This window comes from Panulirus ornatus, chromosome 13 (assembly GCF_036320965.1).
Source record: "Panulirus ornatus isolate Po-2019 chromosome 13, ASM3632096v1, whole genome shotgun sequence".
NCBI lineage: Eukaryota > Metazoa > Arthropoda > Malacostraca > Decapoda > Palinuridae > Panulirus > Panulirus ornatus.
The window spans coordinates 49054634-49073059 of record NC_092236.1 but is presented as its reverse complement, the minus strand read 5'-3'; the positions used below and the strand labels follow the sequence as shown (position 1 = coordinate 49073059).

The following is an 18426-nucleotide window of genomic DNA, read 5'->3' as shown; positions in this document are numbered from 1 at the left end:
CCCTTCCCCACCCTATGATTCACTTCTGCTTTCATGGTTCCATCTGCTGCCAGATCCACTCCTAGATATCTAAAACACTTTACTTCCTCCAGTTTTTCTCCATTCAAACTTACCTCCCAATTGACTTGACCCTCAACCCTACTGTACCTAATAACCTTGCTCTTATTCGCATTTACTCTTAACTTTCGTCTTTCACACACTTTACCAAACTCAGTCACCAGCTTCTGCAGTTTCTCACATGAATCAGCCACCAGCGCTGTATCATCAGCAAACAACAACTGACTCACTTCCCAAGCTCTCTCATCCCCAACAGACTTCATACTTGCCCCTCTTTCCAAAACTCTTGCATTCACCTCCCTAACAACCCCATCCATAAACAAATTAAACAACCATGGAGACATCACAAACCCCTGCCGCAAACCTACATTCACTGAGAACCAATCACTTTCCTCTCTTCCTACACGTACACGTGCCTTACATCCTCAATAAAAACTTTTCACTGCTTCTAACACATTGCCTCCCACACCAGATATTCTTAGTACCTTCCACAGAGCATCTCTATCAACTCTATCATATGCCTTCTCCTGATCCATAAATGCTACATACAAATCCATTTGCTTTTCTAAGTATTTCTCACATGCATTCTTCAAAGCAAACACCTGATCCACACATCCTCTACCACTTCTGAAACCACACTGCTCTTCCCCAATCTGATGCTCTGTACATGCCTTCACCCTCTAAATCAATACCCTCCCATATAATTTCCCAGGAATAATCAACAAACTTATACCTCTGTAATTTGAGCACTCACTCTTATCCTCTTTGCCTTTGCACAATGGCACTATGCACGCATTCCGCCAATCCTCAGGCACCTCACCATGAATCATACATACATTAAATAACCTTACCAACCAGTCAACAATACAGTCACCCCCTTTTTTAAGAAATTCTACTGCAATACCATCCAAACCTGCTGCCTTGCCGGCTTTCATCTTCCGCAAAGCTTTTACTACCTCTTCTCTGTTTACCAAATCATTTTCCCTAACCCTCTCACTTTGCACACCACCTCAACGAAAACACCCTATATCTGCCATTCTATCATCAAACACATTCAACAAACCTTCAAAATACTCACTCCATCTCCTTCTCACATCACCACTACTTGTTATCACCTCCCCATTAGCCCCCTTCACTGAAGTTCCCATTTGCTCCCTTATCTTATGCACTTTATTTACCTCCTTCCAGAACATCTTTTTATTCTCCCTAAACTTTAATGATACTCTCTCACCCCAACTCTCATTTGCCCTCATTTTCACCTCTTGCACCTTTCTCTTGACCTCCTGTCTCTTTCTTTTATACATCTCCCACTCATTTGCATTTATCTTCTTTTAAATCTAAAGAACCAACCATGACTTGCTGTGAAGTTCTCAATGTAATCCTTGCCCGCTTGCTCCTTCAAAGTCTCAAAAAGACTTTTAGCCTTCACTTGAACTGTTAGTAAGCTTGGTGCACATTTTTGAATCTGATGTTCCAGCTACAATATCAACATATCTTCCATTTTGTGGAAGGACCCTTGTCATTGCTTTGTTATCATCAGAGACTTCATACTTACCAAACCTTTCACTGCTTCACATACTCTTTCTTTGTCCTTTAAAATTGTGGAGATGTTCAAATGAGACAACTGAAGACCACATGCAATTACATTAACTTTTTTCCTCCTTCATAATGGGTGATTACCCTCATTATCAATCCAAATCAAGCATCTTCCTTGGCTTCTTACCATATATATCAATATGTGATGGGTTTTTCCTTTTGCCAGTCATCTTCTTTAGTGTTAAAACAAAAATGGTTTAATCCTGCACAAAACTTTATTAGATTCACTTGAATAATGCACCCTTACTGATTGGTAACTGAGAACAGGAACTGAGAGAGACGCTGTGATGTACTCAATGCCCAGATATCGTCTGACAGTCACTATGTATGCAAGCAGCCGTTAGCACTGGTGGATGTATGACCATGCTTAATTTTTATATCTACATATATTTTTTAATCTATATCTTTTCTGACTGCATGTAAGGATGGTCTTAAGTCACATAAGTCGTAAGTAGGGGATATACTGTAACCGTTTTGCTCATTGTTATTTTTCTGTTTCTCAGTAATTTTACCTAATGCTCCATAGCTTATAGTTTCTAACGATTCATCTTTTAATTCATCATTTATTTCCATCCTTTGTGAGACTCATTTTCTACCTACCTTCATGAAGCTTAGGACACAACTGTTTAATCTTGATGCCTTCCCTAGTCTGAATCCACGCTTACATTTGAAAATCAAATTGAAAATCCTTGGTTAGCTTTGGTTGGAACGTGTGTGTACATAATTAATTCAGGCTTTCCTAGCCTAGTTCCATCCTTTGTAAGATTCATTTTCTACCTACCTTCATGTAAATTAAGACAACTGTTTGATCTTGATGCCTTCTCTTCTTTGAATCCACTTACTTTGACAATCCAATTGAAAACTTTTGGTTAGCTTTGGTTAGACTGTGTGTACTTAATTAATACAGGCTTTCCTAACCTAGCATGTTTGACCTCGATGCCTTCCTTTGTCTGAATCCATTTACATTTGAAAATGGAATTGAAAATCCTTGGTTATTCTTGGCTGTGTGCATACTTAATAAAGGCTCTCCTAGCCTAGTTTGATAACTGGTCTAACTTTTCCTTTTATTAGCTTAAGAATCTTTAGTTGCCTAATTCATGTAGTACTGAAGGCCTTTAACTGTTTCAAGAATAATAGTTATCTTACTGCCACAGAAATAATATCTATTCAGAAAAATTTGAAAAATATACGAGCAGTGCTGCCCATCAGTAACAAATACATTCCTTCTTTTTCTTACTTGGTGTTACAATCCTACAAAACTTTCTAATAAACTTTCCCAGTCACTTCATGTCACTTCTTTACATAACCAATATTTTGAAGTGTTAGTTTACCGAATATAGCAACATCCCTGAGCATTTTATATGATTTCCTGGTCTTTCCTCCCCACCTGCTATTAACTGCTCATACTGGCACAATAAGATGATTTGCCTTAAAGACAAGTCATTCAGGGACCTGCTTTACACTCCAAACCCTCTTCCCTTAATTGTATAAAATAGGCCTGAAGAAATGAACACCCTCATAATCATGACAAGAAGCATGGCATTCCTGACTATTAATGCTATTGTTATTGGTAAGTATATGTGGTAAGATGCTGACAGCTGCTGCCCAGGCTGCAACTGCTGTCCTGACTGAGGAGCGTTAAAGTGGTACCCAGAACCATCTTACACTCTCCATTCTAGGATTGCTGGTCTTACTTTCTGTCTCATCAAAATTGGACTACCGGCCTAGTTCTGCCATCTTCTCCTTACAAGCACCACACATCTACTCAAATCTTGCTAACTCTATTTATCCAAGCACTCTTGCCACCTTCTGGCTTCTCAAATGCTTTTAAGTATAATCATGATATAATCCAACAAATCTATGGCCCCTAGTCCCTGGGATCATGGTGCACTAAGAATCTCCAGATTTCTGCCTGAACCTCTCTTTTGAACAACATCTAGCCTGTACATATCTTAAGACAGCTGTCTATTGATTATCTCAAAAGCCCCTTTTCATATCTAACTATAATCTACACTAATGATTCCGATTCAAAGGTGGTGTTTGTGCTTATTCCAACATCAATAGACCTGCTACATGCCTCAAGGACCAAGAGTCCCCAAACTTTGATGGTATCTGGCTTAAAGTCTGTCTCCCAACTATCACACTTTTCCTCTGTTTTGCCCATTGTTCTCCTAATTCTATAAACTTTATATCTTTTAATGAATATCCAAACTCCTGCCATGAGACTGTGGCATCCTATCACTCACAAGCCGAGTGGTTGAATTTCTCCCACACAGATGGTGGAGGGATTGAAGCCCTCATGTTCCCCTTTCTCAATGATCTAGAGCAAATCATCTCCTACCCTACCCATAATTCTGACAGCTGTGACCATGCTCCTAATATTCTGGATCCATTTTCATCTCTAGCCCATCCGCAATAACTACACAATCTCGCCCTAACTGGTTCACCTGATCATACTCTCATAAATGTATCTATTCCAATAGCACCTCTACCTCCAGCAGCAGCTTCTAAATCTAAATATTGGCACCTCAACAAAGCTGACTGGAATAACTTATGTAAATTCTTTTATGACTCTCCTTGGGTAAATTACTGTCTCTTATGTGGAGATGCTCCTGTCTCTATCAAACACATAATAGAGGTTATTCTTGCAGAAATAAAAGCATTTATTCCCTTTTTCTCCAAGACAACCCCTTTTTCCAATCCATGATTCAATCAATCCTGTTCTGAGGCCATTCAGGCAAGGGATCAGGCATATTGGGCTTGGAAAAACTCTCCTTCTTCTGATTCCCATTCACCTTTTAATACTGCCTGCAATCACTGCAAGTACTTTATCCTTGAGGCAAACCATTCATTCATTCAAAAAAAGTGCAATAACCTCTCCTCATCTTCCACTGATAGGTCTTTCTGGACTTCAGCTACAGGCATCACTAGCAACCTACTTTTCCTTCACTTTTTCATTCTGATGTTACTATAGTTGTCTCTCCCATAGACAAGCAACTCTCTCTGGTTCCTGTATCTCCTCTAATTCCACCTTAGGTGACTATTATTCCTTCACCCCCTGATGTGCTTAATAATCCTATGTCCTTCCCCATAATCTCTCTTCAGACTGTCCAAAAAATATTTCTCTCTCTGGACACAAACAAGGATTATGGTCCTGATAGCATCCATCCCTATGTGATGAAAGAGTGTGCCTCCAAACATTAATCTGTGCTATCATGTCTGTTCCATTTCTGTCTAAAAATCAGAACTTTTCCTTCTTGAAAGCATATATTGACACATCCCATCCTTAGGAAGGTTGACTATTCTGACCCCTCTAACTACCGTCCTATTTCTTTCAAATCTACCATTTCCAAAGCATTTGAATCCCTCTTCAACTCCCATACCCTTAGATACCTTGCATCTCAATGCCTTCTTCTCTTATCACCAGTTTGGCTTCCATAAGGCAAGATCCAGTGGTGATATTCTTTCCTATCTTACTAATGTCTGGTCATAACTCCTGAGAGATACTGGGGAGTCTCATGAAGTTGTCCTCTACATATCCAAAGACTGTGACAGGGTATGGCATCAGGGTCTTATTTCTATGCTCCCCTCTTTTGGCTACCCTCTCTCACTCTGCTCCCTTACATCTATTTTCATCTCTGGCCAATTCAACTCTGTCATCGTTGATGTATCAGCCTCCTCCTACTTTATCAACAGTGGTGCCCCTCAAGGTTCTGTCCTATCTCCTACACTTTTTTACTTTTCATCAGTGATTTCTTCTCTTCCACAAATAAACAAGTACACTCATATGCTGACGAATCAATACTGCATTCATCAACATCCTTCAATTCTGCTCCTTCTTCTCTAACTTGATCTACATCTCAACTCGACACAACTTCCTAAATAAACTCAGATGATATCTCTGTAGGGTAGATGAATCCAGTTAAGTTTAATGCCTCCAGTTTCTACCCATCTCACTACGGAAAACCTCACATAACTCATCTCTACTTTGATGGTTCTGTAACTCCACCTCTTGGCTCAGTGAACATACTTTGTATTACAATAACATCCACTCTTTCCTGGAAACACCACCTTATGGAAAACCTAAGTCTGCCTCTAAGAAACTTGGAGTCTTGTTCAGATTTGAAATTTCTTTTCTTCTCAACAGCTTCTCCATTTACACAAACGACTGATTCTTCCTTGTATGGGGAGTGCTACCACCATATCTGGAATGGTTCTAGCTCTAAATCTTTACTTGACAGAGTGAAAGTGGTCCAACTTCTCAATTAGGATAATTTCAAAACAGGACTCACTTGTCCTAAACCATAATTCCCCCTGGGATAGGTATTATTTTGGTGTTTGTTCCTGAAAGCTGATAGCGTACGTGCCCCCACCACTCATTATGCTGCTGCATTACATGATTACTGTGTAGCCATCAGCAACTTAAGGGTGGGCTGTTTTGAAAACTGTTTACTTCCAGACACCTCAAAGTTTTGGAACTCTACCTTCTCATGATTCTCCTAATAACTATGAACTGGCACATTTTAAGAGACAGGCTTTTCACTTACTCCAAAACTCATAAATAATTTCCCTTGTTTCTTCTTTTCCCTTTCATATTCCCTCTTTTCTTCAATTAAGCCCTGGCCTTGATGTGGACTTGTTTGAGACTGAAACCTTAAAAAAAGAGAAAAAAAGTGCACGTGTGTGTATGTGTGTTTACTATGAGAAGGCTAAGAATCGAGACAAACATGAGGACAGGACACAAACTAAGACTGAAGGCATGAGGCATTTATAGAGACAGACAGAGCCATCATAATATTTCACCGGTCTTAATTTTCATAAAAATCCTGTTCTCCTATAATGCTTCAATGTTGCCTACTTTGGCCTTCTGACTCTTCTTATACAATACATACCATACAGGTAATTCTAATCAAACTTCACCATTCTCAAATTTTCTCTGGTCACTTCATTTTCCTTTATCTCACTTATCTGTGCCACTTCATGAAATCCAATGAAGAATGCATCAACAAAGAATTCATTAAACATTCACACAAGAAATTTAAGCACTTTCATTATGTACTCCTATTCTACACTTGCATTCCATTCTCATATATGGTTTTATCTCTCAATCATTATATAAAGGTTTCATACAATCAAAAATGCATAATCTTGATACAGGTATAAAACAACAGTTTTATAATAATTTCAACATACCAAGTACAAAAAACCCTGATTATTTAATATTACCTTGTCCAAGCGAGGAACATGCAATTCTAGAGGCTTTTTGACAAATGATACTGAAGAATCTAACCCATATGCCAAGAATTCCTTCACTGGAGTGGATATATTCACCTCTGGCCGTTGAATGACAGACTGTTGGCACAAAAGATTTTTGAAAAATTAGTGATCATCCAAGGGTGCAAAATAAAAATGAAATAAAGCAGGACTAAAAAACAAGTTAGAAATATAAGTTTTCAAGTATGCAAAACTTTTCCATTCTGGAGTAATGTCCTATATATCATGACAGATTAAAGTGGATTTCTGATGGTACGAGGCCTCACAACCCCTATTATCTGGTGATTTAAATGCCTCTTACCTCTTGCTTACTGCCTACTATGTGATACCAGCCTATGGGTAAAGCACAGTCTGCCCAATGGCCAATCAACAACCCTTAACTGGTGATGATGCCATCGTTCCTTGGCTGTCAGAACTGACTAAACTCACAATCCTTGCAGAACTTTGCCCCAGAGAGGATTCTATTTATACTTCTAAACTTAAATCTCTCTTTGGGGCTGGTTCATCCAACAAGCTATGAGAGCATACCAGCATGGAATGGCAAAAAAGTTACCTTAAAAGTCATCTTTGGCACACCAGTGTCCATCTGCCCTGACTAGTAGCCCATTCAATTCTGGTCACCACACATGATGGGAGAAAAACTGAAAAAATATTCAGAGCAACAAAACTAATTCCAACACTTGAACACATCTTGTGAAAAAATACTTGGAAACCTAAAATTATTCTCTATATAAAAGCAAAGACTCTGAGGAGATCTACTGCACATCTTCAAAAATACATGTACAACAGAGATGAAATTAAAAGGGAAGATGTAAAAGTAACAAAGGCAAAGATTTTCAGTTGCAGAGATGTAGAATGTTGGAATAAATTAAAACCAGATGTAGTAACAGCAAAGAAAATCAATACCTTCAAATAAAGAATAGACAAATACTTCACTTATATCTGTTATCAGCATCTATGCCTGTTTCAAGAGGGAAAGAAATCTTACATAGCAAAATTATCACAAAATAGAATGACAGAGCAAATGCTGCAACCCTCCACTCTTAATAACACAGGGTGACTGAGGCAATAAACCAATATGATGACTCTACCAAGCTGCCAGACATACAGTATCTCTTCCACAGTCAAGTAATAGGATTTGTTCTTCAAATAAAGCCTAATGCATGAAAGCCTTATCCTAAACAATAATCATTGAATTCTTTATTCCTCTGGAGACTGTAAATATTACACATTTTAGATTCACAGGCCACTGCAGTTACAGTACAGAAACCCTTCCTGTTCATTTTTTCATACTTGTTCTTAACATTCCACGTTACTAAGGTAGTGCCATTCTCTACTTATTATATGTAATGCACCAACATCACATTCCCCTATCCACAACCAAGACCTACAGACCTTTAAGTGGTTTCCCCTGGTTGCTTCACAAGTAGGTAGTGGTTGGTAGGTAGCCAACAACCATGGAGGTATACTACCAGTACTATCCTCCAGGGTATCAGGAGGGTTAGTGACTTCTGCTTAGCGAGTCAGCACTTTAGTGGTTGTCAAGTTGCACTTTTCTAACCCAGGTAGCTGTCTTTTCCCTTTGCCTTACTAACATGTGGACTACTGGCATTCTGTCCACAAATATGCAATCTTTCCTTGTCATGTGCAACACTTGACAACAATTAACTCAAACAGCTCATTCTTCGTAATTCTAGATTTTCCTGTGGTCAGCACAATGCACTAGCCCTGCCTTTTTGCAAAATAGTAGGAGCAGTAGATAGAAGTAGTAGGTAGGAGCATTTAGACAGGAGCATTAGGTAGTAGTAGTATGTAAGAGCATTAGACAGAATTAATCAGTAAGAACATCAGGTAGGAGCCTCTGCAAACACTGCCCTAGAGATGCCCTCTGCCAATGGCCAGTTAAAGGTGAGGCACTAAAGATTAAGAATTGACATTTGAGTTCTTTAGTTATGGAGACTTCGTTGCCATGGCCACCCCTTTAAGGGAGTTCCAATTGGAACAGGCATCAGAGATATATATAGACAGATAGATAGAATAACTTTATATGCCCTGGTTCAGTCCACAGACACAATGCTGAACCCAGCATACCACACTGCCCCATTTCATTCTATCCCATGCATGCCTCTCAACCTCCTGTAAGGTCATCCCCAAGCACTCAAAATATATTTCACTCCATCCTTCCATCTCCAATTTGGTCTTACCTTCTTGTTCCCTCCATTTGGACACATATATCCTCTCTGTCAACTTCTCTTCACTCATTCACGCCATTTGTCCAAAACATTTCAGCACACCTTCAGCTCTCTCAACCTTACTCTTCTGAATTTCACATCCTATTGCTACTTAATGAATCAAACCACATCTTACCACATACTGTCCTCACACAATTCATTTTCAACATGCCCAACCCCCTCCACACTTCCCAATCTACAGTCCAAGCCTTGCATCTATACAATATTGTCAGAACTACTATATCTTCAAGCACCCATTTTTGCCCTCCTAGATAACGACCTCTCTTTCCACAAATTCCTCTGTGCTCCCAGAACCCCTACCACCTCACTAAACCTATGATTTGCTCCTCTTCCACATTCCACTTGATGCTGTATCCACTCTTAGGTATCTAAAACACTTACCTTCCTTAAAATTTTCTTTGTTCAAGCTCACGTCACAACAGACTTGTCCCTCTACCCTACCTAAAAAATTTTGCTTTTATTCACATTCACTCATTAGCTCTCACCTTCTTCCTTTAACACTTTCCCAAACTCAGTCACAACTTCTGTGGTTTCTCACTCAAATCTGTCACCACTGCTATGTCATCAGCAAACAACTGACACTTCCCAGGTCACTTTACAGGTTACATACTTGCCCCTCTTTCTAAAGACCCTTATATTTACCTCCCTCATTGCTCCATCCATAAACAAATTAAACAACCAAGGTGGCATTAGACATCTCTGCTGCAGACCAACCTTCACACAGAATCACCACTCTCCTTTCTTCCTGCATGTACACATGCCTTCCACTCTTGACAAAAACTTCTCACTGCTTTTAGTAGCTTTCCTTCCACAGCACATATTTGTCAGGCCTTCAAAAAGGCATCTCTATTAACACTATCATATGCCTTCTCAAGATCCATAGATGCCATATACAAATCCTTCTGTTTCTTTATGTTTTCATCAAACATATTCTTTAAAGTAAACAGCTGATCCACACATTCTATACTACCCCAGAAAGCACATTGTTCCTCCTAAATCTGATGCTTTGTACATGCCTTTACCCTCTCAATCACCACTTTCCCATACAATTTACCATGTACAATTAACAAACTTATACCTCTGCAGTTTGAACATTCCCCATTGTTCACCTTGCCTTTATATAATGGCACTATACCTATACCCAACAAATCCTAGGAACTTCACCATCACCCATACATACAGTGAAAACCCTAATTAACCAATCAACACCACAGTCACCCCCTTCTCATGAAATCTAGCAGCAATACTAATCACTCTAACCACTTTACCACATTTCATTTAAGCAAGGCATTCACCTAATCATTTCACTAAACCATTTTCTATGAATCTCTCACTTAACATACATAACACCATCAAACACATTCAACAATCCCTCAAAATATCAATCCATCTCCATTTCCCCATATGCCCCCTTCACAGCTGTTCCCATTTGTTCTCTCGCTTTTCTCACAATAACCTTCTAAAACATCTTATTTTCCCTGAAGTTTACTGATAATCACTCAACCAAACTCTCATCTGCCCTCATTTTCATCCTCTGCACCTTCCTCTTAACCTCATGCCTCTTCCTCTTGCACATCTTCCAATCATTTGCACTCCTTCCCTGTAAGTGCCATCCATATACCTCTTCTCTTTCACTAGCAATTATACTTCTTCACTCACTTCACCAAAACTCAATACTCTCCCACTTACCCACCTCCCACCCTCCTCATCCCATACACTTCTCTTGCACATGCTAGCACTGCTTCCCTAAATACCTCCACTTTCTCACATATTCCCCAAGCTTCATTCACTCTTACCTTTTGCAATTCTACACTCAAGCTCTCTTGGTATTTCTTCACAAGTCTCTTTCCCAATCTCACTTACTTTCTTTCCTCCATGCTTTCACCATACAAACTAACATACAAACAAACCATATCACCCCCTGCTAAACCTTTCTCAAACTCAAACACTCAACTTCTGCAACTTTTGTCTCAAATCCACCACCAAAGCAAAGTCATCTCAACACAATAACTGACTTATCTCCCAAGACTCAAACTCCCAACATACTGTGGACCTGCCTTCTCTCCATGACCATCATATATATGTCTTTCACCGCCCATTCCACAAGCATACTAGCCTCTTAACATCCTGCTAGTTATCCTTTCAACCCTTAAAATTCACACTTTTTAAGTTTTTAAAAAAAAATTTTGCAACCTTACAATTTCCAAGATATTCATATGAAAATAAAAAAAAAGAATCACTTGTGAAGCAAATTTTGTCCATTACTTTCACTGTAATAATATACTGAAGTTTTGGAGATGATTTAGCACAATGCACTAAAAAGTACAAGAGTAATGCCTCAGTGCCAAGTAAGTCGTCAATGCATATTTCATCATTCATTTACTAAAACCCAAATAATGATTACCAATCATCATTGCTTTATATTGTAAAATAAATCTATTCTTGCTATAATCAACGTCATTCACTGATAATGTTTTCATAACATCAAAACTATAAAGTCTGTAAATTTATCAGCCACAATGCTGTCAATGTCATGTGGGTGCTGGTAACACTGCATCCTCATATTCCTGCCTCAACGAGGCCAATTTCTAATGTCAAGAGAGTAAGTATCCATAAAATCACTCTCCACACCATCCGAGGATAGATCATTACCATCATCATACAATTCAGGATCTACCTGTTCCTCTGAATCTGGCTAAAAGCTACTCAGTTTCTTTCCTATTAAACTCAAACAAATGTACTCTCATTGCCACTGCTGGAGGATGACCGCCTAAAGGGAGAAATCATTGTGCACTGCCATTCTAGCCACCATCTAGCCTTACACTTGGTGCATGGTAGTAAAACAGGTGTAAAAATTAATGTGTAAATATCCATCTGCAGGCATTGCCCAACTTGTGTAAATATCAGTCTGGGGGTGTTAAGGAGTTAAACTAGCCATGATGATATCACACATCCCTGATTCAGACCCCCAACTTCAACTGGACAAACTCAACATTCTCCATCCTAACTTGCATAAATAATCCTCAAAGCACCTGGTAACTTTCCTACCATACCATTTATTCTTAAAACTTTGCACAAGCTTATCTGTCAATCCTGTAATATCCTTTATCCTTGTCCATAAATGCAACACACCCATCTCTTTCTTTTTCCAATTATTTCTCATACATCTTCAAAGCAAACACTTGTTCACACATCACCTACCACCCCTGAAACCACAATGTCTTTCCCCAATCAGATGGATGTGCATGAAAACACTCTTTCAATCACCATTCTCCCATGCAACTTACTAGATATCTGTAACATCAGCATTTACTTTTATTTTCTTGCCACCTTAAATTGGCACCATATAGGCATTCTGCCCCAAAGCACCTTACATGAGGGCATATATACACTGAAGATCCTGACTAACCAGTCAATAATGCTGTCACCCTCTTTTTTGAGAAACTCGTCTTCAAAAGCATTCACTGCAGCCACTTTGCTAACATAGTCCATCTTAAGCAAAGCTTCATCTCACTTTTCACAAAGCCATTCACTGGGACACTGTTGCTCCTCACACCTCAATGCCCCAAACACCCTACATCACTATAGCATCATCTAACACATTCAAAAGTCCTTCAAAATACTCACCCCAACTCTTTTTTGCCTATTATCACTTCCCCATGTACTCCCTCTTACTGATGCTCCCATCTGTTCTCTCGTTCTCTTTACATGGTTCACCTTCCAAAACATTTTTGTATTCTCCCTAAGGTTTGCTAATACTTAATCACCCTATTCCTCCTCTGCCATCTTACACAGCCCCAGCACCTTCCTCTTGACTTACTGCCAATTTTTTCTGTAACCTTCTAGATCACTTGAAAACTTTCCTGAAGATACTTTTCTCCTTCACTAGTAACTTATTCCCTCATTCTACCACTCTCTACCCTTTCTCTGACAAGGAATACTTGGTTGAAAAAAAGGTGCATGTGTATGTGTGTGAGTGGGGATTGGGGTCAACATGCATTACTGGATTATGTGCTTACTGACTGACATGCAAAGGTCTTGTTGAATGTGAACATAAAGACTTGTTCGATGTGACATGCTGAGAGATATAGCAGGTGAGATGCCTGATCTTTTTTCTTGGTAGGGGACACTGCAATTTCATGGTGTCTTCAGGGGAAGGTAAAATGAAGTAGGTGCGAATAAAGTGGTGAAAAAAATGAGTCAGGAAAGGAGGTTTGTATGCAAATATATCAAGAGAGATTGAGTGGTAGAGGGTGAGGGTAAATGAAACATGGAGAATGGGAGAGGAGTACCTATCTAAGAGTACCTGTGACAACATTTTACCATCATGACAGGGTGGTACTTACTGCACTATTTGCTTGTTGTGCTATTCTGTTTCTCTCATATGCCACCCTATTACTCATTTCATATCTTGCTTGTTGGACGAGGATTTGTTTTTCAGTAACTCCTTTGGCATAATTGCCTATTCCAGGCTCATAGTGGAGAGTATCTGAGGAAGAAGTGCTGGAGACTGGTGGTGGACATATGAAAAAGGGTAACAAGTGATGGACTGAAAAAGTTAAATTGGAATCAAAAAGTTTAATTGCTAGGAATATAAGTAAGAGGTGTACAGAAGGTATTTGCAGGGAAGGAGTGAGAGTAACTGATAAGTGTAAAATGGAAAGCAGATCATGGGACGTACAGTTGCTGAAGAAGGCAAATTAATGTGAAAGGACATTAGTTAATTTCAACAATAATAAGAGAATGCTTTAGGTGGACTAGTGTGAGGAGAACAATATCTCACATGGGAAAGGAAAAACGAGGAAGTGAACAAGTACGAAGAAGATGAAAAAAAGTTGGAGAGAATACTTTGAAGGACTGTTGTAAGTGTTGGATAATATGTGATGAATGTTTTGTGTGGATGAAGTGGCATGCACACAGGCAAAAGGTATGGTGAACAGATAAGAGGTAGCAAAAGCCTTGCATATGATAAAATTAAGACAAAGCAACAAAAATTCATTTTTCATTTCATTTCAAGCTAGAAGTTTCAGTTTTCTAAATTATTTCTTACATTTTTCATATATGGGAGGGTATTGATTGAGAGGGTGAAGGCATGTACAGAGCATCAGATTGGGGAAGAGCAGTGTGGTTTCAGAAGTGGTAGAGGATGTGTGGATCAGGTGTTTGCTTTGAAGAATGTATGTGAGAAATACTTAGAAAAGCAAATGGATTTGTATGTAGCATTTATGGATCTGGAGAAGGCATATGATAGAGTTGATAGAGATGCTCTGTGGAAGGTATTAAGAATATATGGTGTGGGAGGCAAGTTGTTAGAAGAAGTGAAAAGTTTTTATCGAGGATGTAAGGCATGTGTACGTGTAGGAAGAGAGGAAAGTGATTGGTTCTCAGTGAATGTAGGTTTGCGGCAGGGGTGTGTGATGTCTCCATGGTTGTTTAATTTGTTTATGGATGGGGTTGTTAGGGAGGTAAATGCAAGAGTCTTGGAAAGAGGGGCAAGTATGAAGTCTGTTGGGGATGAGAGAGCTTGGGAAGCGAGTCAGTTGTTGTTCGCTGATGATACAGCGCTGGTGGCGGATTCATGTGAGAAACTGCAGAAGCTGGTGACGGAGTTTGGTAAAGTGTGTGGAAGAAGAAAGTTAAGAGTAAATGGGAATAAGAGCAAGGTTATTAGGTACAGTAGGGTTGAGGGTCAAGTCAATTGGGAGGTGAGTTTGAATGGAGAAAAACTGGAGGAAGTGAAGTGTTTTAGATATCTGGGAGTGGATCTGTCAGCGGATGGAACCATGGAAGCGGAAGTGGATCATAGGGTGGGGGAGGGGGCGAAAATTTTGGGAGCCTTGAAAAATGTGTGGAAGTCGAGAACATTATCCCGGAAAGCAAAAATGGGTATGTTTGAAGGAATAGTAGCTCCAACAATGTTGTATGGTTGCGAGGCGTGGGCTATGGATAGAGTTGTGCGCAGGAGGATGGATGTGCTGGAAATGAGATGTTTGAGGACAATGTGTGGTGTGAGGTGGTTTGATCGAGTAAGTAACGTAAGGGTAAGAGAGATGTGTGGAAATAAAAAGAGCGTGGTTGAGAGAGCAGAAGAGGGTGTTTTGAAATGGTTTGGGCACATGGAGAGAATGAGTGAGGAAAGATTGACCAAGAGGATATATGTGTCGGAGGTGGAGGGAACGAGGAGAAGAGGGAGACCAAATTGGAGGTGGAAAGATGGAGTGAAAAGGATTTTGAGTGATCGGGGCCTGAACATGCAGGAGGGTGAAAGGAGGGCAAGGAATAGAGTGAATTGGAGCGATGTGGTATACAGGGGTTGACGTGCTGTCAGTGGATTGAATCAAGGCATGTGAAGCGTCCGGGGTAAACCATGGAAAGCTGTGTAGGTATGTATATTTGCGTGTGTGGACGTGTGTATGTACATGTGTATGGGGAGGGTTGGGCCATTTCTTTCGTCTGTTTCCTTGCGCTACCTCGCAAACGCGGGAGACAGCGACAAAGTATAAAAAAAAAAAAAAAAAAAAAAAAAAAAAAATATATATATATGTGTGTGTATGTGTGTGTAGGTGTGTATATGTATATGTATATATATATATATATATATATATATATATATATATATATATATATATATATATATATATTTCTTTCAAACTATTCGCCATTTCCCGCATTAGCGAGGTAGCGTTAAGAACAGAGGACTGGGCCTTTGAGGGAATACCCTCACCTGGCGCAATTCTCTGTTCCCTCTTTTGGAAAAAAAAAAAAAAAAAAAAAAAAAAAAAAAAAAAAAAAAACGAGAGGGGAGGATTTCCAGCCCCCCGCTCCCTCCCCTTTTAGTCGCCTTCTACGACACGCAGGGAATACATGGGAAGTATTCTTTCTCCCCTATCCCCAGGGAAAATATATATATATATATATATATATATATATATATATATATATATTTTATTTTTATTTTATTTATTATACTTTGTCGCTGTCTCCCGCGTTTGTGAGGTAGCGCAAGGAAACAGACGAAAGAAATGGCCCAACCCCCCCCCATACACATGTATATACATACGTCCACACACGCAAATATACATACCTACACAGCTTTCCATGGTTTACCCCAGACGCTTCACATGCCCTGATTCAATCCACTGACAGCATGTCAACCCCGGTATAACACATCGATCCAATTCACTCTATTCCTTGCCCTCCTTTCACCCTCCTGCATGTTCAGGCCCCGATCACACAAAATCTTTTTCACTCCATCTTTCCACCTCCAATTTGGTCTCCCACTTCTCCTCGTTCCCTCCACTTCCGACACATATATCCTCTTGGTCAATCTTTCCTCACTCATTCTCTCCATGTGCCCAAACCATTTCAAAACACCCTCTTCTGCTCTCTCAACCATGCTCTTTTTATTTCCACACATCTCTTACTTACTTGATCAAACCACCTCACACCACACATTGTCCTCAAACATCTCATTTCCAGCACATCCATCCTCCTGCGCACAACTCTATCCATAGCCCACGCCTCGCAACCATACAACATTGTTGGAACCACTATTCCTTCAAACATACCCATTTTTGCTTTCTGAGATAATGTTCTCGACTTCCACACATTCTTCAAAGCTCCCAGGATTTTCGCCCCCTCCCCCACCATATGATCCACTCCCAGATATCTAAAACACTTTACTTCCTCCAGTTTTTCTCCATTCAAACTTACCTCCCAATTGACTTGACCCTCAACCCTACTGTACCTAATTACCTTGCTCTTATTCACATTTACTCTTAACTTTCTTCTTTCACACACTTTACCAAACTCAGTCACCAGCTTCTGCAGTTTCTCACATGAATCAGCCACCAGCGCTGTATCATCAGCGAACAACAACTCACTCACTTCCCAAGCTCTCTCATCCACAACAGACTTCATACTTGCCCCTCTTTCCAAAACTCTTGCATTCACCTCCCTAACAACCCCATCCATAAACAAAATAAACAACCATGGAGACATCACACACCCCTACCGCAAACCTACATTCACTGAGAACCAGTCACTTTCCTCTCTTCCTAAACGTACACATGCCTTACATCCTTGATAAAAACTTTTCACTGCTTCTAACAACTTGCCTCCCACACCATATATTCTTAATACCTTCCACAGAGCATCTCTATCAACTCTATCATATGCCTTCTCCAGATCCATAAATGCTACATACAAATCCATTTGCTTTTCTAAGTATTTCTCACATACATTCTTCAAAGCAAACACCTGATCCACACATCCTCTACCACTTCTGAAACCACACTGCTCTTCCCCAATCTGATGCTCTGTAAATGCCTTCACCCTCTTAATCAATACCCTCCCATATAATTTAGCAGGAATACTCAACAAACTTATACCTCTGTAATTTGAGCACTCACTCTTATCCCCTTTGCCTTTGTACAATGGCACTATGCATGCATTCTGCCAATCCTCAGGCACCTCACCATGAGTCATACATACATTAAATAACCTTACCAACCAGTCAATAATACAGTCACCCCCTTTTTTAATAAATTCCACTGCAATACCATCCAAACCTGCTGCCTTGCCGGCTTTCATCTTCCGCAAAGCTTTTACTACCTCTTCTCTGTTTACCAAATCATTTTCCCTAACCCTCTCACTTTGCACACCACCTCGACCAAAACACCCTATATCTGCCACTCTATCATCAAACACATTCAACAAACCTTCAAAATACTCACTCCATCTCCTTCTCACATCACCACTACTTGTTATCACCTCCCCATTTGCGCCCTTCACTGAAGTTCCCATTTGCTCCCTTGTCTTATGCACTTTATTTACCTCCTTCCAGAACATCTTTTTATTCTCCCTAAATTTTAATGATACTCTCTCACCCCAACTCTCATTTGCCCTCTTTTTCACCTCTAGCACCTTTCTCTTGACCTCCTGTCTCTTTCTTTTATACATCTCCCACTCAATTGCATTTTTTCCCTGCAAAAAATCGTCCAAATGCCTCTCTCTTCTCTTTCACTAATACTCTTACTTCTTCATCCCACCACTCACTACCCTTTCTAATCAACCCACCTCCCACTCTTCTCATGCCACAAGCATCTTTTGCGCAATCCATCACTGATTCCCTAAATACATCCCATTCCTCCCCCACTCCCCTTACTTCCATTGTTCTCACCTTTTTCCATTCTGTACTCAGTCTCTCCTGGTACTTCCTCACACAAGTCTCCTTCCCAAGCTCACT

General features: G+C 39.9%; 1 protein-coding gene across 1 annotated transcript in view; it reads right to left on the bottom strand.

Moving 5' to 3' along the window:
* The window catches only part of LOC139752849 (uncharacterized), a 257324-nt gene that overhangs the window by 54517 nt on the left and 184381 nt on the right, over nt 1-18426 (bottom strand). Inside the window, 1 exon segment of the mRNA XM_071668812.1 lies at nt 6880-7005. Coding sequence (XP_071524913.1) covers nt 6880-7005 — 126 coding nt within the window.